At 57.1% G+C, this 20,789-nt stretch overlaps 3 protein-coding genes and 1 non-coding gene across 7 annotated transcripts in view; 1 reads left to right on the forward strand and 3 right to left on the reverse strand.

Moving 5' to 3' along the window:
* Positions 1 to 4,415: 4,415 nt before the first annotated feature.
* Positions 4,416 to 10,520, reverse strand: RANBP1 (RAN binding protein 1). Of its 2 annotated transcripts, none has more exons than XM_034643351.1 (5): positions 10,261 to 10,520; positions 8,237 to 8,394; positions 6,078 to 6,206; positions 5,381 to 5,446; positions 4,416 to 4,841 (listed from the first exon to the last, which is right to left on the reverse strand). In XM_034643351.1, exons 1-5 carry the CDS (start codon positions 10,503 to 10,505, stop codon positions 4,720 to 4,722), a joined length of 720 nt encoding a protein of 239 aa, XP_034499242.1. In that variant the 5' UTR covers positions 10,506 to 10,520; the 3' UTR covers positions 4,416 to 4,719. The 2 variants fall into 2 exon arrangements, with proteins under 2 accessions (XP_034499242.1, XP_034499241.1); XM_034643350.1 differs by having other exon boundaries at positions 4,416 to 4,844.
* LOC117796216 lies at positions 5,222 to 5,348 on the reverse strand. Its single transcript, XR_004620580.1, has one exon. It is a non-coding gene; the product is annotated as a small nucleolar RNA SNORA77 (small nucleolar RNA).
* Positions 10,521 to 12,116: 1,596 nt separating the features above from the next.
* Positions 12,117 to 16,980, forward strand: TRMT2A (tRNA methyltransferase 2 homolog A). Of its 2 annotated transcripts, XM_002920597.4 has the most exons (12): positions 12,119 to 12,434; positions 12,697 to 13,259; positions 13,520 to 13,628; positions 13,891 to 14,072; positions 14,258 to 14,372; positions 14,465 to 14,580; positions 14,658 to 14,769; positions 15,361 to 15,483; positions 15,678 to 15,753; positions 16,054 to 16,170; positions 16,285 to 16,381; positions 16,482 to 16,980. In XM_002920597.4, the coding sequence occupies exons 1-12, from the start codon at positions 12,411 to 12,413 to the stop codon at positions 16,711 to 16,713; spliced, it is 1,866 nt and encodes a 621-aa protein (XP_002920643.1). In that variant the 5' UTR covers positions 12,119 to 12,410; the 3' UTR covers positions 16,714 to 16,980. The 2 variants fall into 2 exon arrangements, with proteins under 2 accessions (XP_034499240.1, XP_002920643.1); XM_034643349.1 differs by lacking the exon at positions 15,678 to 15,753 and having other exon boundaries at positions 12,117 to 12,434; positions 15,342 to 15,483.
* Positions 16,981 to 17,525: 545 nt separating this feature from the next.
* Positions 17,526 to 20,789, reverse strand: part of DGCR8 (DGCR8 microprocessor complex subunit) — a 34,744-nt gene continuing 31,480 nt past the window's right edge. For both annotated transcript variants that reach the window (XM_034643348.1, XM_002920581.4), the window contains 2 exons: positions 20,484 to 20,597; positions 17,526 to 19,487 (listed from right to left, as the gene is read on the reverse strand). In XM_034643348.1, the coding sequence (XP_034499239.1) occupies positions 19,404 to 19,487; positions 20,484 to 20,597 (198 nt within the window). In that variant the 3' untranslated portion in view covers positions 17,526 to 19,403. The remainder of the gene's footprint in view (positions 19,488 to 20,483; positions 20,598 to 20,789) is intronic.

Here is a 20,789-nt window from a genome sequence, read left to right on the forward strand (position 1 = left end):
TGGGCCGGGGCGGGGCCAGGGGCGGGGCCGGGGAGGGGCGGAGCTGGGACCCCTTGCGGACGCGCCCGGCCCCCGCCCCGCCCCACGCCCTCCTTCGGGGGCGCTGGGTGCCAGCCGCCCAGACTGTGGAGCGGCCGAGCCCCCTGGGCCCCGCCGGCGTTGGCCTCTGGCGCGGCGTTCAGGACCTTGGGCCCGGCGCGGCGGCTCCTCGCCTTGGTGTCCGGGCCAGGCGAGTGCCCGCGGCACTCTGAAGCCACGCAGCCGTCGTCGCACACCTGCAGTCCTGGCCCACCGAGTGGACACCGATGAGAACGCCAGGCCCCCTGTTCCCAGCCCGCAGGCCCTGGCGCAGTGGCATGTCGGTCCCCTCCCGGGCCTCTGTGTGCACAGACCTTTCCCTTAACACCTCGGAGCCTGTCCCTGGGGTCAGGTTGATGTCCCTGCTCCATGCTAATCCCAAATAGGGCCAGACCCCTCTCATCTGGAGGCCCCCTGGCATTCATGGGGGTAGGGAATTTGTGACACTGTAGGGGCACCTTCACTGTTTATCTCTTGCCCATCTCACAGTCCTCGGGCCACTCGACTGGACCAAGTCCAGCTAGTGGTCGCGGTTAAGGAGGGCAGGGGGCGCTGGATTCTCGGGCTTCCTGGCCCAAACTGCAGGTTTGGGAGTGTGTGTAGGTGGGAGAGCTAGCTAGGGTCGAGTGAGCCCCTCAGTCTCCCAGAGGCAGGGTGGAGTGCCCCTTGGGAAGCACAGGGCATCCTGCCCCTGCCTGGGACAGGCCTGTGGGCAGGCCCACCTCCTGCAGGAAATCCCACCCGCCAGCTCCGCAGCCACTGCCCGCTTAAGGTGGACCTGCGCCTTTGCAGTGCCTGGCTGCAGTGTGGACAGAACAGGCTGAGCAGGCAGGCAGAGCAGTGCAGAACCTCTGGGAGGTTGCAACCTGGGTCAAGCTCTGAAGCCCTGAAGCCTCCACAGTGAGGACTGGCAAGTCTCTTTTCCTTCCAACACAGCCTCAGGGCCCTCTGCTGGGAAACCAAGACCCATCAGCGCCCTCCCCAGGTGGGAATCCATGGGGGGGGGGTCCACCCTCCTTGGATCTGGGCACCTGCTCCTCTACGGCCAGAATCCCTTGCTGCCCAGGGGCCACTTTCTCAGGCCATGCTGCCAAAGGCCCTAGGGCTCCTTGTCCTGGAAGCCCCTCCCTGCCTGTACATGGGCCTGGTGGAGGCCCCAGTCCCAGCTTGGCAGGCTGCTGGCTATGAGCCATTAAAAAGACCCTGGGCTGGGGGCCGGAACTGCGGCATTTGTACAGCTGCTTGACGGTAGAAACGGTCATGGGCTTTTTCCCATCACACCCCAGTTGTAGCCCCTGCCCTGTGAGGAGCCCACTTCTGGGGACCTCAGCATAGGGTTGGGGGAGCCCCCTCGCACTGAGTGGCAGGCTCAGGGCACAAAAGTGAGTGAAGAGCAGACACCTCCTTACATCTGCCCACGGTGCCTCAGGCCTCTGATAGCCTCGGAGCATGGAAATGTAAGGTACAGGGGCCTCACGAAGACTCCAGGCAAAGCACACCTCACCCAATGGCTGTCATTGCTCCTGCCCTTCTGCAACCCAGCACTAGGACCCCAGGCCCCTGGAAGCCTCTGGATGCAGGCCTACCCATGGGGAGGGTCTCCTCCCTACAGGCTCCCAAATGGTGGCTCAGGCCCAGGTCTGACTCCAGGTCTGTGTAGGGGCATCAGGACAGCTGAGAGCGGTGGAGTGCCAAGTGCTGGTCATGAAAGAAAAGGTGCTTTGGGGCGCCTGGGTGGCTCAGTCATTAAGCATCTGCCTTCGGCTCAGGGCGTGATCCCGGCATTCTGGGATCAAGCCCCACATCAGGATCCTCCGCTGGTAGCCTGCTTCCTTTCCCACTCCCCCTGCTTGTGTTCCCTCTCTCGCTGGCTGTCTGTCACATAAATAAATAAAATCGAAAGAACGAAAGAACGAAAGAAAGGAAAGAAAGAAAAAGAAAGAAAGAGGAAGAAAGAAAAGAGAGAAAGAAAGAAAGAAAAAGAAAGAAAGAAAGAAAGAAAGAAAGAAAGAAAGAAAGAAAGAAAAAGAAAGAAAGAAAGAAAGAAAAAGAAAGAGAAAGAAAAAGAAAGGGTGCTTTGTGCCTCCTGCAGACTTCCTGGGCAGAGGGGAGTCCTGGGTGGGGGGAGGTGAGATGAGCAGGGAGAGACCCAGTGAGCCCGCCGGCCCAGGAGTCCTCCCCCTAAGGAGTTAAGATCCCAGGGAAAAGGAAAGCAGAGCAGAAAGCTTGCCTAACCTGCAGCCCAATGGACTGACCTGGAATGGAAAGGTACATCATCTCACCTCTCATTTCATCCCCAATACCATCAGCACCTCAAGTATGGCTTACCATTGCCTCTGTGCCACAGGGAGGAACCCACCTGAAAACACGCTGGCTGAGGGGCATGGGAGAGGCCTCACTGGCATCCCTGCTCATGCCAGTGGGACCAAACGTCAGGACTGTGTGTCTCCCTTTCTGCAGGATTCTGCAGTGTCAGCAAGCCACCTGTAGTGTAGCCTGGTCACAGCACAGCTCTGTTCCCCAGCCATCTTGAGGGGCCTACCCTGCTGTCAGGGTTTTCCCCCCTTGGGGACACATCTCATCACCCAAGAGGAAAGAAGTCAGCCTGGATTTTCATATCAAATGGGATTTATCTTGTATTGGAGCCCAAAGCAAAAACAATGTTCAACAACCATTCTCTGCTAAGTAAAAGGGGTGTCTGACCGCCCTTCCCTGAGGGATCAAGCCTGGGCCAGCCTTTCATACATCAATACATCCAACTGAAGCCCATGGGAAAGCAGCACCTGTCCTTTATGTCGAAATTCCAATTCATCAAGATAGGCAAGGTGCACAAGCTTCAATGTCCCTCCTTGGCAGGAAGGGCCTCTGTGCCAAGACTTCAAGAGCACCCAGACCTGTGTCTGTAGAGGCCTGAGGCTGCCAGGACAAAATGCTAGCCAGTGAAGTCTGCAGTTTGGCTTTAAAAAATTTTTTTTCTTAAAAAGGGTGACTGGGTGGCTCAGTTGTTGGGCGTCTGCCTTCAGCTCGGGTCGTAACCCTAGAGTCCTGGAATCCAGCCCCACATCGGACTCTTCCGCTATGAGCCTGCTTCTCCCTTTCCCACTCCCCCTGCTTGTGTTCCCTCTCTCGCTGTCAAGTCCATGAATAAAATCTTTTTTTTTTTAAAGATTTATTTATTTATTTGACAGAGATAGAGAGAGCCAGCGAGAGAGGGAACACAAGCAGGGAGAGTGGGAGAGGAAGAAGCAGGCTCACAGCCAAGGAGCCTGATGTGGGACTCGATCCCACAACGCCAGGATCACGCCCTGAGCCAAAGGCAGACGCTTAACCGCTGTGCCACCCAGGCGACCCCATGAATAAAATCTTTAAAAAAAAAAAAAAAAAAAAAAAAAAGAGCAGCGTCCTTTGGAGGTGCTTCCCCCAGAGGGAACAAGGACCTGAGGTTTGGAACCAGACACAGGTCACAGGACACTGAGAGGTCAGGAAGAGCAGGGCCCGGCTGGTAGACTCTGGCCACACTGTAAAGCGCCTCCAGCAGGTATTAATGACCAACAGCGGAGTGACACTAATCCACTCCAGGGCCAGGTCCAAACTTGCTCCTCCCCCACTGGAGGGCAGTATGGCCACACTCCCCAGCCCCACTGGCCCTCCCAGGACACACCTTATGTGTGACCATGTGCTTTGAAAAACCTGCTGGTGCACCAAAAACCCTTCTCCCCCCACTTAGAACAACATTCAGACACAATTTATTTTACAAGACGAAGCCCCAAATGGCACTAACCCATTTGCATTCTTGAAAATGTCCCTTTATTTAAAGCTAATGCAGATTTCCACAATTCTGCCCAGATGGAGATGCCACGAGTGAGCAGGTAGGAGATGGCAGCTGGGTATTCGATGAAGGCTGTGGGAACAAGCCCCACCTCACACATTGCACCAGACTGGACAAGTGAGCTATGGGACCAGCCTATCCCTCCACCAGGATTGAGGGCCAACCAAACACAGCCTTGGCCAAAGCCTGGAAACCTACTTGGCCTTCCTGTGTGAAAAGCCAAGGTACTCTGGTGGCCTTCATTTCCCTCCCGCAGAGAAAAAAAAACAACAGCAAGATACAACAAATACCTACCTACTCCTTGCCAGAAGGCAGCAGCACATGGCCGCAGCCAGCACACCTGCCCCACCGCAGACACAGCGCAGCCCCAGGGGCCAAGAGCAGCCCCCAGCCCAAGGCGGAGCCAGTGGCAGCAAGTGGGCCCCGCAGCACTGCCCCAACACCCCGGAGCCAGGGCACCCACAGTGCTCCCAGGACGGGGCCGGCGCATACACGGTCCTGCCCTCAGTGCAGGTTTTGAATGTGTCGTTTATTCACTATTTTTGATGACTATAAATAAGTGTTTCCACTATGGAAAAGAAAGTGAGCACAGTACATTTTCATGACTGGGGAATGGATTTTCTGAAGTCTTCTTCAATAGGGCAAAAACTTAGAAAAAAAACAACCTGAATGTTGGAATTCAGTTCTTTATATAAAGTCCCTTGTAAAAACAAAACAGAATAAAAACAAACTGAAAAGAAGGGGCAGGGCAAAATTTTAAAAAAGAAAAAGGAGGAAAAGAACGGAAGGAAGAGAAAACAAGGGGAGGCAGCTTATTGCTCCTCCTCGGCTCCAGCCTTGCTCTCGGCATCTTCCGACTCCTTGCTCTCCGCCTTCACGGAGAGAGCTTCTAGCTTCTCGGTCACCTTCTCGGCGTCGTCGTTTTTGCCCGACCCTGCTAAGATATAGGAGGACGCAGTAAGGAAACCGAGAAGCACCACTCTCCACAGCCCACCCGCCTCCCATGGCCCTGGGCGAAGGCCGCAAGACAGGCCACTTCACCATGTGCCAGCCACGCCAGCCTCCAGGGGCACACAAATGAGTAAGAGCTCATGCCTGGGATGGGAGTCTGGGAGCTCAGATATGTCGGGTCACTTGCTATGGCACCCATCGTCGGGCCCCAAACAAGCAGGTGACGGCGAGGACCTCTTAAGGCCCGTTCGGCCATGGGCTCTACCCAGATGTCGTTACTGGACCGCCAAGCTGGGTGCTGTGAGGCCAGGCCAGAGAGCACATGCTGGGGGCCCTGGTGGCCAGCTCACTCCCCAAGAAGCACCCTGTGTCCCCAGATGGCTGTATCGCCCTTTGACAGGTCGAGGTGGTCACAGCACCCCGGGATGTTTCTGTGGCAGACAGAAAAAGCACCCGCCTGGGGCTGCAGCCGGATGCAGAGTGAGTCTGCGAGGAAGTCCCCTGCCCACGACACCATGTCACCTTTCTTTTCTCTCTCCTCGATCTCTTTCCTGCATTCTTCAAACTTTGTTTTGAATTTCTGTGCATCTGTGGGAAGAAAAGAGACTCCCTAAGGTCCCTGAGCAGTGAAGGGGACACGTCCTGGAGGGTGTAAAGAGTCAAGATACACAAACGGCTCATCCCATGGCCAGTTCGGACTTAAGGACACAGCTCTGGGCTCACTCTTACCCAGACTGAGCAGTAACTGTTTCTTAAGTCCTTCCTGAGACTGGTGGCTATGTTGGGCTGTGACCTTCCATCTGACTTTATGACAATCTGGGCAGAATAATACACGGTACTGGCAGCCATGCACAAGCCAGGGCAGGAGCCTCCCTGCCTGACACTCTGCTCTCCACTCACGTCCGAGGCCCAGTGGGCACTTCTGACAATCAGGGCTGGAAAGGGACATGCCTGCCCTGGATACACTGGATGCCCAGCCCCCTTTGAGGTTAAAAGGGAAAAGACCCTGCTCGTGGCCCCAGAGCCCAAATGAGGCCTCGACAGCACACGGCTGAACCACAGGGCTTGCATCCCTCCCCCGAGGGAGCAGCAGACAGCAGGGTGGGACCAGTCCCTACCACACACTTCCCAGGCATTATCAATTCCCCCTCCAAAGCTACAATGTCAAACGGGAGGCCGCAGTCAGGCAGTGCCCGGGGCCCGGCACCCTTCTGCTTACTTTCAGCATTTAGGAAGCGGATGGCCAGCAGCTCTGGCTTGGGGCACTCGTCGGCGAAGTCAGCATGGGTGTTCCAGACCCAGGCACGGTCGCTGCCTGCATTCGGCTTCAGTTCCATCATCGGTGTGACTGGGGAAGAGGAGCCATGTGAGAGTCCCGTCAACTGCACCAAGGCCTCCCCGCCACAAAATGCCCTGGTTGCCAACACAAGGTCCCACTTTGGGGTCAACCAACCAGGCCTAAACAAAGTCCCGTGGGATACACATCTTAAACATGTTTCTTTGCAAACGCCTCGTGTACACTTAAAAACAAGACTGTCCTAAATCTGGAAACAGGGTGGCCTGCTCCCTGACCGAGAACAGCTCAGCAAGTGTCTCCAATTCCACTGGATCAAGGGCTCCAGCACCAACAGAGCCGCTCACATCTAGCCTGCCTGTGGAGCGCCCATAACGTGGCTGTGCCCCCGCTCAGTCACACCATCAGAGACCTGGCCCATTAGGAGGTGGGGGACAGAAACCGTAAGCAGGGTGAACACCCCCCCCCGGGAAGGCATGGAGTCAGACTAGGGCAACCACTCTGACACTGTCCAGGGACCCTGGGAGACGAGCCAACAGAAGTGCACACTGTGGGCCTTGTGACTTACATCATGGAAGACAAAGCCATGACCTGGAATAGGCACAGCCACCCCGGTGTCCTCAGGCTTTGCGCAGCCCCGAGGTGGAAAAGGGAGACAGCCTGCACAAAGAACACGAGCACCCCCAATGCCGCACCCACCGCTGTGCCCCTGCACCCCTGGCAGAGGTCTCCAGAGATGTGGGCCGGCCCATGCCCAGCCCCGAGCACACATGACCATCTGAACCGGGAACAGTCACCCCATCTCCATGTAGACACCCGGCAAACCCACAGAGGTGTCACGGCCTCTCCTGCCACCACCCACCTAGCACATCAAGGGTCTATGATATGCACCATGCCCAGAACCCGCCTACCACTAGGAAACAACCCAGGGACCTGACAAGGCTCTGGAAGAAGCATAGGGTGTCAGGCAGACCCCTGGGAGTGATTCAAATTGGAGTGGAGGCCAAGGGCCATAGCAGATAGGTGGTGGGGGTGGTTCACAAGGGTACCCAAGCGGCCTCTAAGGAAGGGCATGAAAGGGGCGGCTGGGTGGCTCAGTTGGTTACGCGTCTGCCTTCAGTTCAAGTCATGCTCTCGGGGTCCTGGGATCAAGCCCCAGGTCAGGATCTCTGCTCAGCAGGGAGTCTGCTTCTCCCTCTCTCCCCACTCATGCTTGCTCTCTCTCGCTCAAATACATAGATAAAATCTTAAGAAAAAACGCCCTTCTGCACCAACCCTCAGGGTCTCTGCAAACCTCCCCATCCTTCCACATCACCCTCCAGGGCTGTTCTGCTCAGCTTCCTGCCTGGTCACCCCGTGTGCCCAGATGAGGGGCCCTGCCCTGCCAGACATGCACTCTACCCAGTAACACAGACCCGGCACTGGATCAGGAACGCAGCCCAAAACATGTCTGCTTCCGCATATACACGGCACTGCAGGACAACCCAGAAGCCAAGAGACTGATATGGTGGGGGACTTACTGTCGCCCCTTTACAGGCCAGGCCTGGTGTGGCTTTTCCCAGACCCCAGCCCCACCACCACCATGTTGAGCCCAGCCTGTCACCACCCACTACCTGTTTGGTCTCACAGGATAAGGTAGCCACCTTCTCCCCCCACCCCTCTTCCCTTCTGTGTCCTCCTTAGGGAACACTCTGCAGGGACAAAACAAACCAAAGAGTGGGAAGGCTTCCTACTGGGCACATCAAATACATGCGGGACCATGTGCCCTCATGACACTGCCCAATCCTTGGGCAGGCACCTCATGGTCCCAAGCCCACACTGGGGCTCTGTGTCCACCCTGTCATGTCCTATCTGCCTGGACTCCATACCCGGTATATTGGAAGTTTCTCTGAAAGTCTGCTGAGTTCAGAGCATGTGGGAACAGCTCACTTCTTACTTTAAGCTCGGAACACACCACGAATATGCACCCCATGTCCCAGTGTAACCCCAAGCTCCCAGTACAGCACTGAAGGCAACATGCCCGAAGACCTAATGCATCCTCGTGTGGGACTCGGCGTGAAAACACACACGCAGAGGCCACCTACTGTAGTGGTTGGCGCATATCTTCAGGGTCTTGTCCCTCCTCATGAGGAGGCGGATGGTCCCTTTCTCCTTATGCTTCAGAAGCTTGACGTCACCAGTGCCTCGTTCCTTCCATTCTGGGAGATCGTTCTCTGAAGCGAATCGGAATAGCTTTGCCCGCCTTCAAGAAAAGCCATTAAAAGAGAGCTTAGATGGGCAGAGAGAGGGGAATAAGCAGTTAAACACTGGCTTGGAAAGAATTCTTGTCTGTGCGTTGAAAAAATGGCCGTATCCAGCGTCTCCACAGGCGACGTCCTTTCCTTTGCCCTTCTAAGACTGTTAGTCAAAAATTTACCAAAAGAGCAAGACAACAACAGACGTCAAATTTTCACTTAAAATAATGAAATAAAAAAGAAAAGAGATTTCCAACAGAAAGACCCAACTTCTCAGCAAAGATACCCCCCCGAGTACGCTGGGCTTGCCTGTGATCACAGTGCAGGGGAGCCCCTGGTGTCCCAAAGAGCCACAGGGGTAGCATGGAAGCAGGTGGACGTCAAGGACTCCTGCCTTCCACAGGGCCAGCCCTTCCCTCTGCTGTGAGATGCCCCCTGTGCTTCCCTGGCCCCCAAACCCACAGAAGGGGCTGCAGACCTCTGTTCAGGCCGCCAGTCTCTGGCCCAACACCTTGCCTTCCTGCCCAGAGTAGCACCTCACCGGGCCCAGCCAGGCACCAAAGCCCAAATGGTGAGCCCAGCAGTCCTGACTTTAGGCTGATACCCTCCATTTACTTCCCCACTGGACCCAAGCCCTGCTGATCCATTTCCTGCACAACACTCTGCTCTCTCCCCCAAGCTCAATTCTGTTAAGGGAGACAGTGCCCTCACAAGGATGCCACCAGAGCTTTCACCTGGAGCCCAAGGGCCCAGACATAAAGGCCTGACACTGGCCTCACTTCCCTCAGGAACGGCCTGTATCCAGGACTGCCAGTTCTCAGCCCTGTGTGGGCCCGGGGGGGGTGGGTGTGTGTGTGTGTGTGTGTGTGTGTGTGTGTGTGTGTGTGTGTGCGTGTGTAACAGCACCAGCAGCAGTCCTCACTCCTGGGACGAACCAGTCCCTGGCTATTGTACCATTTCTGGGCAAAGTGATGTGGAGAACCAGTGTCTTCAGGTACACGCCCACCACTCTCTGAGACCAAAGGGATGTATGTGACTCTCCCTCCCCAGTCTGCCTAACTTGGAGGGAGGGGTCACTGTTCCTGCCCCCCACTCACAGGAAAGCACTCAAACCTTCATCTGGCTTCTTGGATGGAATCGGCTGGGCCGGGGGGGAACTCCACAAGCTTGGACAGGAAAAACACTCCAGCCTATTTCCATTAACTTGTAACAGAGCCTAGTGTTTCCTGTGATTCTGAGTAAAGGCAACAGGTCAGTCTCGGCAGGGCTGATTTTGTCACAAACATCTCAACACACAGCTGGTGCCAGAGACTTAAAAACGTCCCTTGCCATTATAGCTTCCCACTGAAGATGCCAGAAAACCGGCGTAGAATAATTTTTAGAAAGTAATCTTGGTAAGCGTAACACCATCCACTTTCACTTATAATTCCAGGTGTTATTTTGTGCGTTAAGAACACTGAATTAGTAGTTCACAAACTTCAAGATGCCAGAGTCCATAGCGCAAAAGAAAAAAAAAAAATGGTAGAGACACCCTGTTCAACCAGAGGAAGGATGCATGGGAGTCTTAGAGGTAGCTAAGGGGGCTGTGAAGATGCACCTTTGTGGACAGAGTGGCAGGAACAGGACACCAGGGAGCCCCTGTGCTCTCCACAGCACTGGCCACCAGAAGCAGGGGCACCCAGTGAAGAGTTATCCAATGAATGGATTCTAACAGCAGCCTTGATTTCCACATAGGATTAGTCATTACACACTCCAAGCCCTTTCTTCAGCTTCAGTCCAACTAAAAGCCAGGCCAAGACCCTGACACCCATAAAAACCATAATTTCAATCTTACACTAAAGATTCCTGTACTGGAGCAACATGAGCTTACTTACATTTTAAAAAGCTCTTCTTCATCTTCTTCCAGCGTTTTAATTTCTTGCTCGGGAAGAGAAACTATAGGCTCAAACTGGGGGTCGTGGTTGGACTCATCTGCATTCTCAGTGGAGGTGTCATGGTCCTCATGGGTGTCCTGTGGATTGAGGTGCAGAGAGGTCACTCTGCTGGCCCTAGAGCCTGGCCCCCACCCAGAGCTCCGCAGTGCCCACAGTGGGCAATCCCTCCAAGTAAAGAGCCTCATCCCAAAGCAAGAGATTAAGCCCACAGGCTTTCAAAAAAGAAAGGTTTGCACACACATGGAGTGCAGTAAGATGCTGAACTTCAGCACCCTCCCCAGATGCATCAGTCACATGTGTGGACAGTCAGTCAGTCACACTGGGGCCCCTAAAGTTGGGCCCCCTACTGGCCAAAGAGACACTGCCTCATCACTTTGCACCTCAGTTTCCTCACCTGTAAAATGTGGATAATGACGTGCTAAGTGAAAATTAAAAGACACAATGACGGAAGAGAGCCTTAAGGAGAGTGCCACCCTTTAATCAAAAAGCAACCCTTTGAATTTTTACTGGTTGAAAAAAAATCTGTGCTCTTGTTAGAAGGCAAAAAAGTTGCTACCCAACTGCTAGTATTTACATGGAATTCACAGTTCTGTCAGCAATTTTATCTTACATCAGAAAGTTGATGCGTCGACAGAAATCGTACAAATAAGACCATCAAATTCTGATCCAGTTTAGAAAACTACAGGGCACAAAGGCTCATATTTTAGGTTAAAGTCTTAGAAAACACGTGGTTTGGTGATCTGTAGTCCAGGAAAAGCTGGGAGACTTTACTACCAGACTCGAGCCAAAAAAGAACATATAGAAGAAGGCTTCGTTGCTTTCCGTGGTTGAACAGCATTGCGGCTCCGCCGAGGCCAGCTCAACCCGAGCAGATGCCCGCAATCAACAAAGCCGCCCCGACCCTGGGTCGGTCCTGCACGACCCCGCCACCCGGCTGGAACGCGAGCTTCCGCTACAGAGGCCTGTGGCGGTTCAAGATGTGAGAACAGAATGAATGAAGTCCTGCGTAGGCGACGGCAGGAAGGGCCGCACGGTTTTGGTGGGAAGCCTGCAAGTGGGCCGAGCCAGAGGAAACCGGCCACCCGCCCCGCGTCTCAGGAGAGCAGCGAAGTGAACTAGAGACCAAGAAGCCCGGGCGGCGGGCCGCCCCACGCCCCGATGGAGCTCCCGGCTCCACCTGGGACCGCCCCAAGGTCACGCGGGCGCCCCGCAGCCCCCGAGCCCGCTCGCCCCCAAGCATCGCGAGCCCTAGCCCCGAAGGCCCCAGGCCGAGCTACCCTAAACTCCGACCACGCGCCCCTGAGGCCCCGCAGGCACCGAGCCCGCAAGCCAGCGGGGGTTGGCGGCCGCGGCGCGGGCCGCCCACGTGGCCGCCGATAGCCGCCTCGGCCTCCCGGCCCCCACAGTCCCCNNNNCGGCGGCGGCTCGGCTGGCTCGGTCGTCGCTGGCTCCGCGGCCTTTCGGCGGCTGGTCGTAGCTCCTTCCCTCCGCGTCTGGCGCCGGCGCCTCCCGCCCTCCCGCTCTTCCCTCCGCCCCGCGACCCGAACCCCGACCCCTGACCCCGGCGGCGGGAAACGCGACGCGATTCAAAACCAGTGCAGCTTTATTGGCTCACACGGCGGACACTCTCATTGTCCAGCCCGCCCCGCGCTTCCCGCCAAAACGCCCGCGGCGCATGCCCGGCCCGCCCGGCCAACAGGGGAGCGTGCACTCCCGGCGGCCCTCGCGCGCACTTCCGCCCCGCGGCGGCGCGCGCCCTTCGAGCTCGCGAAGGGGCTTGGGGGTCGGGGCTGGCGCGTGGAGATGACGTCACCGGAAGCCAGGATGATAGAGACGCGCGACCTCGATTGCACGCGCTGGCTGAGGGGAGAGCGGCGAGCTAGGCGGGCGGGCGGCGTACCCCATGCCCGAGACCCGAACCTGAGCCCCGAGGGTTCGAGTCCCGCCCCTCCCCGGGGCGGAGCCGACGAGCGGCCTCGTGGCGTTGCACCCGCCGTCTGAGCGCCCGCCTCCCTTGTGCCAGGCCCACGACCGGGCGGCGGAGGCGGCCCTCGTGGGGGCCCCAGTCCGGGCAGCGGACGGACCGAACGATGAGTGACAAGCTCGACAACGAAGTAGAGTGAAGGGAGATCTTGATGGGAGACGGAGGAGGAAATGGAGGAAGAGGGGGCGGGGGAGATGGAGATGGAGTCGGGGTCGGAAACCCCTGGGAGAAAACGTGGGTTTAGGGGATAAATTGGGAGAGGGGGAAAGGGAACGGGGTTGAGGCTGGGCGTAGGGTGCACTAATGGAGGTCGTGGTGTGGGGCAAGGGGGCCTGGGGCGTTCAGGTTCTAGGGTCCAGCCCTCAGCCCAGCCCTTGTCTGTTTCCACACAGGGCCCTGTGCCCATGGAAGGCTGCTGCCAAGACAGCAGCAGTGCCCAGGGCAGCCCTGCAGCCCTAGCCCCCCACGAGGAAGACAAGGAGGAGGAAGGGGGGGCTGGGGCGGCCTCAGAGTCCGTGCCTCAGCCTGGGCTCTACAGCTACATCAGGGAGGACCTGTTTACCTCGGAGATCTTCAAGTTGGAGCTGCAGAACGTACCCCGCCATGCCAGCTTCAGTGATGTACGACGCTTTCTGGGCCGCTTTGGCCTGCAGCCTCATAAGACCAAACTCTTTGGGCAACCTCCCTGCGCCTTTGTGACATTCCGCAGTGCCGCTGAGCGGGACAAGGCCCTGCGTGTGCTGCACGGTGCCCTCTGGAAGGGCCGCCCACTCAGCGTGCGCTTGGCCAGGCCCAAGGCTGATCCTATGGCCAGGAAGAGGCGGCGGGAGGATGAGGGTGAGCCGACGACCACATGCATCGCAGATGTAGTGACCCCTCTTTGGACCGTGCCCTATGCTGAGCAGCTTGAGCGGAAGCGGCTGGAGTGTGAGCAGGTGCTGCAGAAGCTTGCCAAGTGAGTGTGGGTGCAGATCACCCCCTTGGCCCCAGAGCTCTGCTTGGTTCTATGCTTGTTCAGCCCATCTTGTGGCCTGTACAGACATCCTCCGGGTCTGCATGGTCTCTTGGGTAGCTAGCGAGTAAAACCCATGTATAATCAGTGGAGATAGTGAGGTCTGAGGGAGGCGCCCAGGCACCTGGACATTTGGAGAATGGCTGGGGATGGTTGCAGGGGAAGCGGACTGAGTCCAACCTTGGCCCCACCTCGTCCTGCAGGGAAATTGGGAGCACCAACCGCGCCCTGCTACCCTGGCTACTCTCACAGAGGCACAAGCACAACAAGGCCTGCTGCCCGCTGGAGGGGGTTAGGCCATCACCCCAGCAGGTCAGGCCCGGCTTCTGTGGCCAGAAATTCATCTCATGTTCTTAAAGGAACTCTTCCTGCTTATCTCTACCATCCCTTTTTCCTCCTTTGCATTTCCTCCTGGTACTCATCATGTGACTGTTACTTGTTGTCAGCCCCATCCCCTGTGGGGGAACTGGAGCTTCTCGCTTACCACCATCTCTCACTTGATGAGCTGTTCTGTCCGCTCACAAGTGTTGGACAGCCAGGGTAAGGTCGGGCATGTCTCTCTGCTTCCCTGCAGACCGAGTATCGTAATAAGTGTGAGTTTCTGGTCGGCATCGGGGTGGACGGGGAAGACAACACAGTTGGCTGTCGGCTTGGCAAGTACAAGGGCGGGACATGTGCTGTGGCAGCCCCCTTTGACACCGTGCACATCCCTGGGGCCACCAAGCAGGTGGTGAAAGCCTTCCAGGAGTTCATCCGGTGAGGGCTAATGGCTGGGCTGGGGCCCTGAAAAGTTCTGAGGTGGTCTGGGAGCAGAGGGTGTGCCTGGGGGGATTCTGGGATTGTGATCTGGTGGGTGTGGCTGGAAGAGAGAGCAGGGATGCTGCTCTAACATCCTGTTTGGCAGATGTTGGGGGACTCAGGGCCACTCATGGCTTCCACAGGTCCACTCCATACTCAGCGTACAACCCAGAGACGTACTCGGGCCACTGGAAGCAGCTGACTGTGCGCACCAGCCGCCGTGGCCAAGCCATGGCCATTGTCTACTTCCACCCCCAGGTCTCAGGCGGGGTGGCCCTCCTGGGGGAGGGTGTCTGGGCCACAGTGAGCTGGGACGCAGCCTTACAAGGCCTTTTCTACTGCTTACCCAGAAATTGGGCCCTGAGGAGCTGGCTGGGCTGAAGGCCTCCTTGGCGCAGCACTTCATGGCGGGGCCAGGCAAGGCCACTGGGGTGACCTGCCTCTACTTTGTAGAGGAGGGACAGCGGTGAGGAACCTGGGTAGGGGTGGGGCGGGTCCCTGCAAGGGCTGGTGACACTGATGGACTTACCCTACCACCCACAGAAAGACTCCCAGCCAGGAGGGCCTGCCCCTGGAGCATGTGGCTGGAGACCGGTGCATCCACGAGGACCTGCTGGGGTTGACTTTCCGGATCTCTCCTCACGCCTTCTTCCAGGTAGCCCCAAATTTCTGGGGATCATGAGGACACATGGAGGGAAGCCTGACATGATGTCAGGATGTGATGGGAACAGTGGGCTAGGGCAGTGATAAAGGATTAGCCGGGAGAACGTCCAGGCGGGAGAGCCACAAGCCTTACTTGTAAGGTAGGAAAAAGATCATTTGCTGTTAGATTCTCTGACAGCCCTTCAGAGGGCCTTTTGTGGGGTAGTAATAAGACTTGGGGTGATGCCAGGGCTCTGGTGTGAGCTCTGGCACTCAGAAGAGGGGTGAGGGGTGGGTATCAGCATCAAGTTGCTGTTTAAAGCCAGGAGACTGGGTGAGGTTGTCAGGCATGATGGGATTGAGGGTCAGACTAGGCCTCTAGCACTCAGATGGCTAATGGGGGGGAGGGGTGGGATCTGGAGACCTGGGAAGAGGGTGAGTGACCCAGGGATGAGACCACAGAGGCACCATGGAGGCCCCCAGGCAGGAAGAGTGCCCAGGGAATCCAGGTGCTTGGGGGTTGGGGGGGATTGTGCAGGAGGGGAGGCCAACATGGGTGGTGAGGCTCCGCTGACCTTCTGGAAGCTGCTGGCCCGCCTTTCAGGTAAACACTCTGGCGGCGGAGGTGCTCTACACAGTTATTCAGGACTGGGCCCAGCTGGACACAGGGAGCACAGTGCTGGATGTGTGCTGCGGCACTGGTACCATTGGCCTGGCACTGGCCCCGGTGAGTCCTCCTGCCCCGCCTGAGAATGCCCTCTCCCCACCCCACCTGTGTTGTCACCTGCCTCATGACCCCCAGTGACCCCCCAGCCTATTTCAGATCCTTTTTCACTCCCCACGTGCCTCCTGCTCTTCCCCTCCCTAAGAGGTCTGTGGGATGGGGTGGGGCGCCATGAGTCTGTCCTTTCCTGGCTTCAGAGGGTGAAGAGAGTCGTGGGGATTGAGCTGTGCCAAGAGGCCGTGGAAGATGCCCGGGTGAATGCCCGAGACAATGGTGAGAGCCAGTGCTGCACATAGTGGGCGGGCAGCAGATGTTCCTGCTGCTACCTCAGCACGGCACCTGGGACGCACCAGATGGTTCTTAGGGCCCGTGGTGGGTGAGGGGCAGAGGGTGCTTAAGGGGCTCCTATGGTATGGGACTTAACTGTGTGCCCAGGATGCCAGAGCTGGGTAAGGGTGAGGAGGCTTCTCAGCCAGTGGGCTTTCCTGAGACACCTCTTCAGCACACCAGGCAGGCCCTGTGGGGAGAGGGTGTCCTGGGTCCCCTGTGACAGGGCTGTTGTTCCATGTCCAGAGTTGACCAATGTGGAATTCCACTGTGGGAGAGCTGAGGACCTGGTGCCCACTTTGGTGAGCAGACTGGCTTCTCAGCAGCTCGTTGCCATCCTGGACCCGCCCCGTGCTGGCCTGCGTAAGTGGCCTCCATCTGGGAGTGTCGTGGGGGAGACTGGGGCGGGGATGTCTGGGTGGCACACCAGGCTGCGCAGCTTCAGGCCTGACGCCCATCCCCTTTGGACCTCCTCAGATTCCAAAGTGATCCTGGCTGTCCGAAGAGCTGAGAACCTCAGGAGGCTCCTGTATGTCTCTTGCAACCCCCGGGCGGCTATGGGCAACTTTGTGGAGTGAGTGTGAAGTGGGGGGCCTGGGGTGGCCCCAGGACAGGGTGGACTGGGGACCCGGTGGACCCACGTGGCTGACCTTGATAATCCTTTCCCATCACAGCCTCTGCAGGGCCCCATCTAACCGGGTGAAGGGCACCCCCTTCCGGCCTGTCAAGGCAGTGGCTGTGGACCTGTTCCCGCAGACCCCGCATTGTGAGATGCTCCTCTTGTTCGAGAGGGTGGAGCACCCCAATGGCGCAGGGGCCCTGGCACCCCAGGACCCTCCAGCCCAGCCCCCCCTCGGGCCCCCCTCAGACACTGTACAGGAAACTGGGGCTGCTGCCTCTTGCTAGGTCCCTGGAGGACTACAAACTTGCTCTTTCAGAATGAGGCCATCTTTATCAGCAAGGTGGCAGCCAAGGGGTTCCCCAAGTCTTTGCCTTGCCTCAGGATGCTCAGGCAGCACCTAGAGGGCACACTTGGCTGACCACACTCAAGGTCCATCTGTCGTCCCTGTGGACCCCAGGCTCCTGTAATCTGTCCTCCACTACCCCCCCACCTCCAGTTCTTTTTGGGTTAGTTGGGATATAGGGCTAGAATAAAGTTGCTAAACTATTGAAGTTATCGTGATGAAAACTCATTAGCACACAGGGTTCCCTTCTGCCCCCCCCCCACTGCAGGTGCTGGGGGCAAGGTCAACGGGGCACTTTGAGCAGCCCAAGTCTGAGCCTCCACCTCCCGCTGGCATACTGCCAGCCCCTCTGCATGGCTGTAAGTCCCAGCAGAGTGTGCTGACAGCATCAGGTTTTATGCTTAACCCCAGGGAAGCAGAGATGTGATCTCATGGCCCAGGGCCAGCTGTACCTGTGGGGTATAGCACATAGCAAAGGGCCGGCCTATCTCCTGCAGGGAGGCCCAGTGGTCTGCCCCATTTTCCCTGTGCCCCCTGAGGGGAAGTTCCATCCCCAACCTAGCCCTGAGCCCTGAAGGGAAGCCACGGGGGGGGGGGGGGGGGGAGGATGGGACATTGCCCAGCTGCTGCAGAAGCAGTGTGACCCGGCAAATGCCTCAGCCCTGTGGGGCAGACTAAAGGGGGTGGTTCTGGCCAGCTGAGGGTCCACAAGTCCCATAGCCTCACGTGGTTAGAAGAAAGAAACACCAGTCATTCCCTTTTGGGACAGTTTTGCTTTATGCATTCAGACAATCCAGGCTCACCCTTACAGCCATAGTTTCGCCGCCGCCTGGAAGGCACACAGTGACTAGTGGCCGTGTGGAGGTGGCATCACCACAGCCTCCCCCTCTTCTCTGCCCCCAAGGCATGGCTGTGTGCACACAACACTCACACCCACATGGGGGGGGAGGGGGACATGGAGGAAGGACATGGGGAGGCTGCAGCAAGCCTCACTGCCTCTAGTTAACATATGAGCACGAAGCTTTGGTTCACAATGGCGCATCTGGCTGTTCTGAGGGCAAACAGTCGTAGTCAAATGATTATTCACAGCTGCAGACAGGAGGCAAGACAGAAGCAAGTGTCTAATTACAGCAACTCGATTTGAGGGTTTTGTTTTGTTTTATAAAGGTCAACACAGAAGCCAACCTCAGTCATACAGGTGGTAAGGGAGGGATACACCGTGGGTGGCACACAAGACCGACATTCTGTCTTCCTGAAAACAAATCGACACCAACCACGGGGAATCTGATGGAGAACAGGCATGCCCGTGGAATGGGACAATGTAGCCCAGCAGTGGGCCCCTGCAGCCAACAATGCACAAAGAGCACATGGCACCCTGAACAGGCCCTACGGACAGGGAGCGGCTGGCCACCACTACCTTGCACTCCGGGACAACCCAGGGCCCCAAACACACCCACATCCCCTGGGGCTCAGGGCAGGGACACACCAACCCTGCACCAGTCTGCAGGAGCCACTTGGAGAGCACCGACTGCTGGTCAAAGGAACAAGGTGGCCATGAGCCCTGGCTGTGCAGGGCAGGTGCCCTTGAAATCCAGTGCAGCCACGGGCAAGACCACTACTCTCCATGTGCTCGCATCCGCTCTGGGGAGGAGCGCCACTTTGTGAGCACGGATGGACTACACGAACGGTCCTGGTTTCCGCTTCTAAAATCCTCATGCGAAAATGCTTGTTTACATCTGCTACATGATTCCAAATCTACCTTCTACTCTCACTGTAAAAGTTTCTTCCCAAATGCTAAAATATCATAAAAGCTTTAAAAATTGATGGGTGGACAGATGGGCCTGACTGTGCAAAAATCTTGAGTAAAAAGTTGCCAGAGGCCAGTGAAGGTGAGGGGCCTCGGTGTCTAAGAAAGCGTGTTTTCAGGACATTAAGACTTACTGGGAAAAAATGGACCACAAGCCAGCTCAGGGCCAGGGTAATAAGCCGGGCGGAGACCAGCAGACTTCATACTCACACTGGCAACATGTTTCAAGAATGGAAAAGAATCACCTTGAGGGCTTGCCTGCAATCTCTGAAAAAGTTGATTCTAAAATTGTGTTTATTTTAAGCCAAAAAGGTTTCAATTACTCCTTCCTGTTATAACCTTTTTAGAGAAAAAGGAAAACACGAGGCAGGGAAGGGGAGAGGAGTGCCAGTGTGTGCCTTCTGACCAGACCCCTGCAGTGGCCTAGGCGCCAGAGGACTCGGCCACCACTTTCTGTCTGTCTGCCACTTCTTGTCCGTGCATGTTACGTACTGACACTCATGAAAACCTTCATCAAACCAGTCCGCAGCAAGTCCCCAGAGGCAGAGGTCATCCACAGCTACTGCCAGGCTCTTGGCTTTCACCCGTGTGGGCAAGCCGAGTCCATCCTTGAACACGTCCACTTAGACCTGCGGGCGGCCCCCAAGGAAGAGCTGCGTGGCCCTGCCGTCCCCGTGCACCAGAGCCCCACCCCTCTGGCCCCGGCCTCAGATGCCTGGCCGCAGGGGAGGAACTCAGATCAGACGCCCGAGGCTGCAGTGAGTGGCGCATGGTCTCCCTGGCAGCAGAGCTGGCAGTCCCCGCGCCTGACCCTGCTGCCTCCCTCACACATCCACAGTGCACAGGGGCTCTCCGCCAGGCTGGGCAGACGCCACAATAGACATCTTGGGCTTCTTCCGAGTCTCCTCCTGGAAGAACAAAGGTCAGGGATGCCAGTGATGTGCGAACATGTGGCCCAGCCCAACCTCTGGCAAGAGGCGCCCAAGGTGGGGGGCAGATGTGTGTGTGTGGGGAAAACGGTGAGCTCAGCACACTGGTGCCGGGTAGCCTCTGGAGTAGGAGGCACCACTGCTCTGCTGTACCAGGTGGAGGGAAGGGAGGCCTGAGGAGTGGGCCACATAGGAGGCTGGCTGGGATGCCATCTCAGAGCACTGCGTGCTAGTGCTTCCCTGGGAATCAGAACACATACCCAGAAGTGAAGGGCCAACGAACCTACAGCCACCAGGGACAAGCCACATGGGTGGGTCTCTCTCCCCACTCCAACTTACAGGCAGGAGTGAGGCATCTCCTGGGCCAAAAAGGCCAAACAGATAACAGATACCCCCTTCTCAGGGTTTTATACAGGCCGGGACAAATACCATAGCTGAAAAAGGTCCTAGCCTAGAAGCCCCTCAGGCGGGTGGCTTTAAGAAGCTTCATCAGGACCGAGCCTTATGCAGGTCCAATCGTTCTGTGAACCGTGCTCCTCCCTTACAGAAACGCCAAGAGCCCGAGGAAGAGGTCCATGATGGTAGTCTGTTGCCCACAAGACCCTGAGTAAGGGAAGCCTGGCAGGTGCACTGTCCCTGCCTTCAAAGAGCTGGTACTGAGTGGAAACATCCAGAAGCCAGGCCTTTCACAATCAGAGGCCAGGGCTGAGAGCTCTACAACGTAACTAAAAAATGAAGTGATCTGATGCAAGTGTCATAAATGCTGAAACACAAAAACAGGGCAATCTACTCTGGAAGTGTTGAGGACTCGCTGGGAAGAGGGAGCACTACACAGGCATCAGGAGCCAGGGATCGGTTCCTGTGGGCTGCCTTTACCCCCACAGCTGCCAGTGTGACCTCGACTCAACAGCCCTCCCCTCCCTCGAGGGTGTGGAGGGCCATGGCCCATGGGGCCGGCCGAGCCCGCACGCTCACCCTCTCCTCGGCCAGCCTCTTCATCTCCTCCTGCAGCTTGCTCAGGATGTGCAGGTTCGGCTTGTTCTTCTTGGCGTACTGCTGCAGCTCAATCACGCTCTTGTCTGACGTCTCCTGGGGGAGCACGGTGCCTAGCTCTCAGGAGTGCCCGGGACACCAGCTGCCACACCCTCAACCCACACCCAGCACACTGACCGAGCCACAGAGAATGTAGACCAGTCCACGGCTGCCCAGCTCACTTTCTGACGCATGCCATCCCCACTTCCACCTCACCCTCAGCAGGAAGAAGCCATGGCCTTTGCCCTT

This window comes from Ailuropoda melanoleuca, chromosome 14, assembly GCF_002007445.2.
Source record: "Ailuropoda melanoleuca isolate Jingjing chromosome 14, ASM200744v2, whole genome shotgun sequence".
NCBI classification, from domain to species: Eukaryota; Metazoa; Chordata; class Mammalia; order Carnivora; family Ursidae; genus Ailuropoda; species Ailuropoda melanoleuca.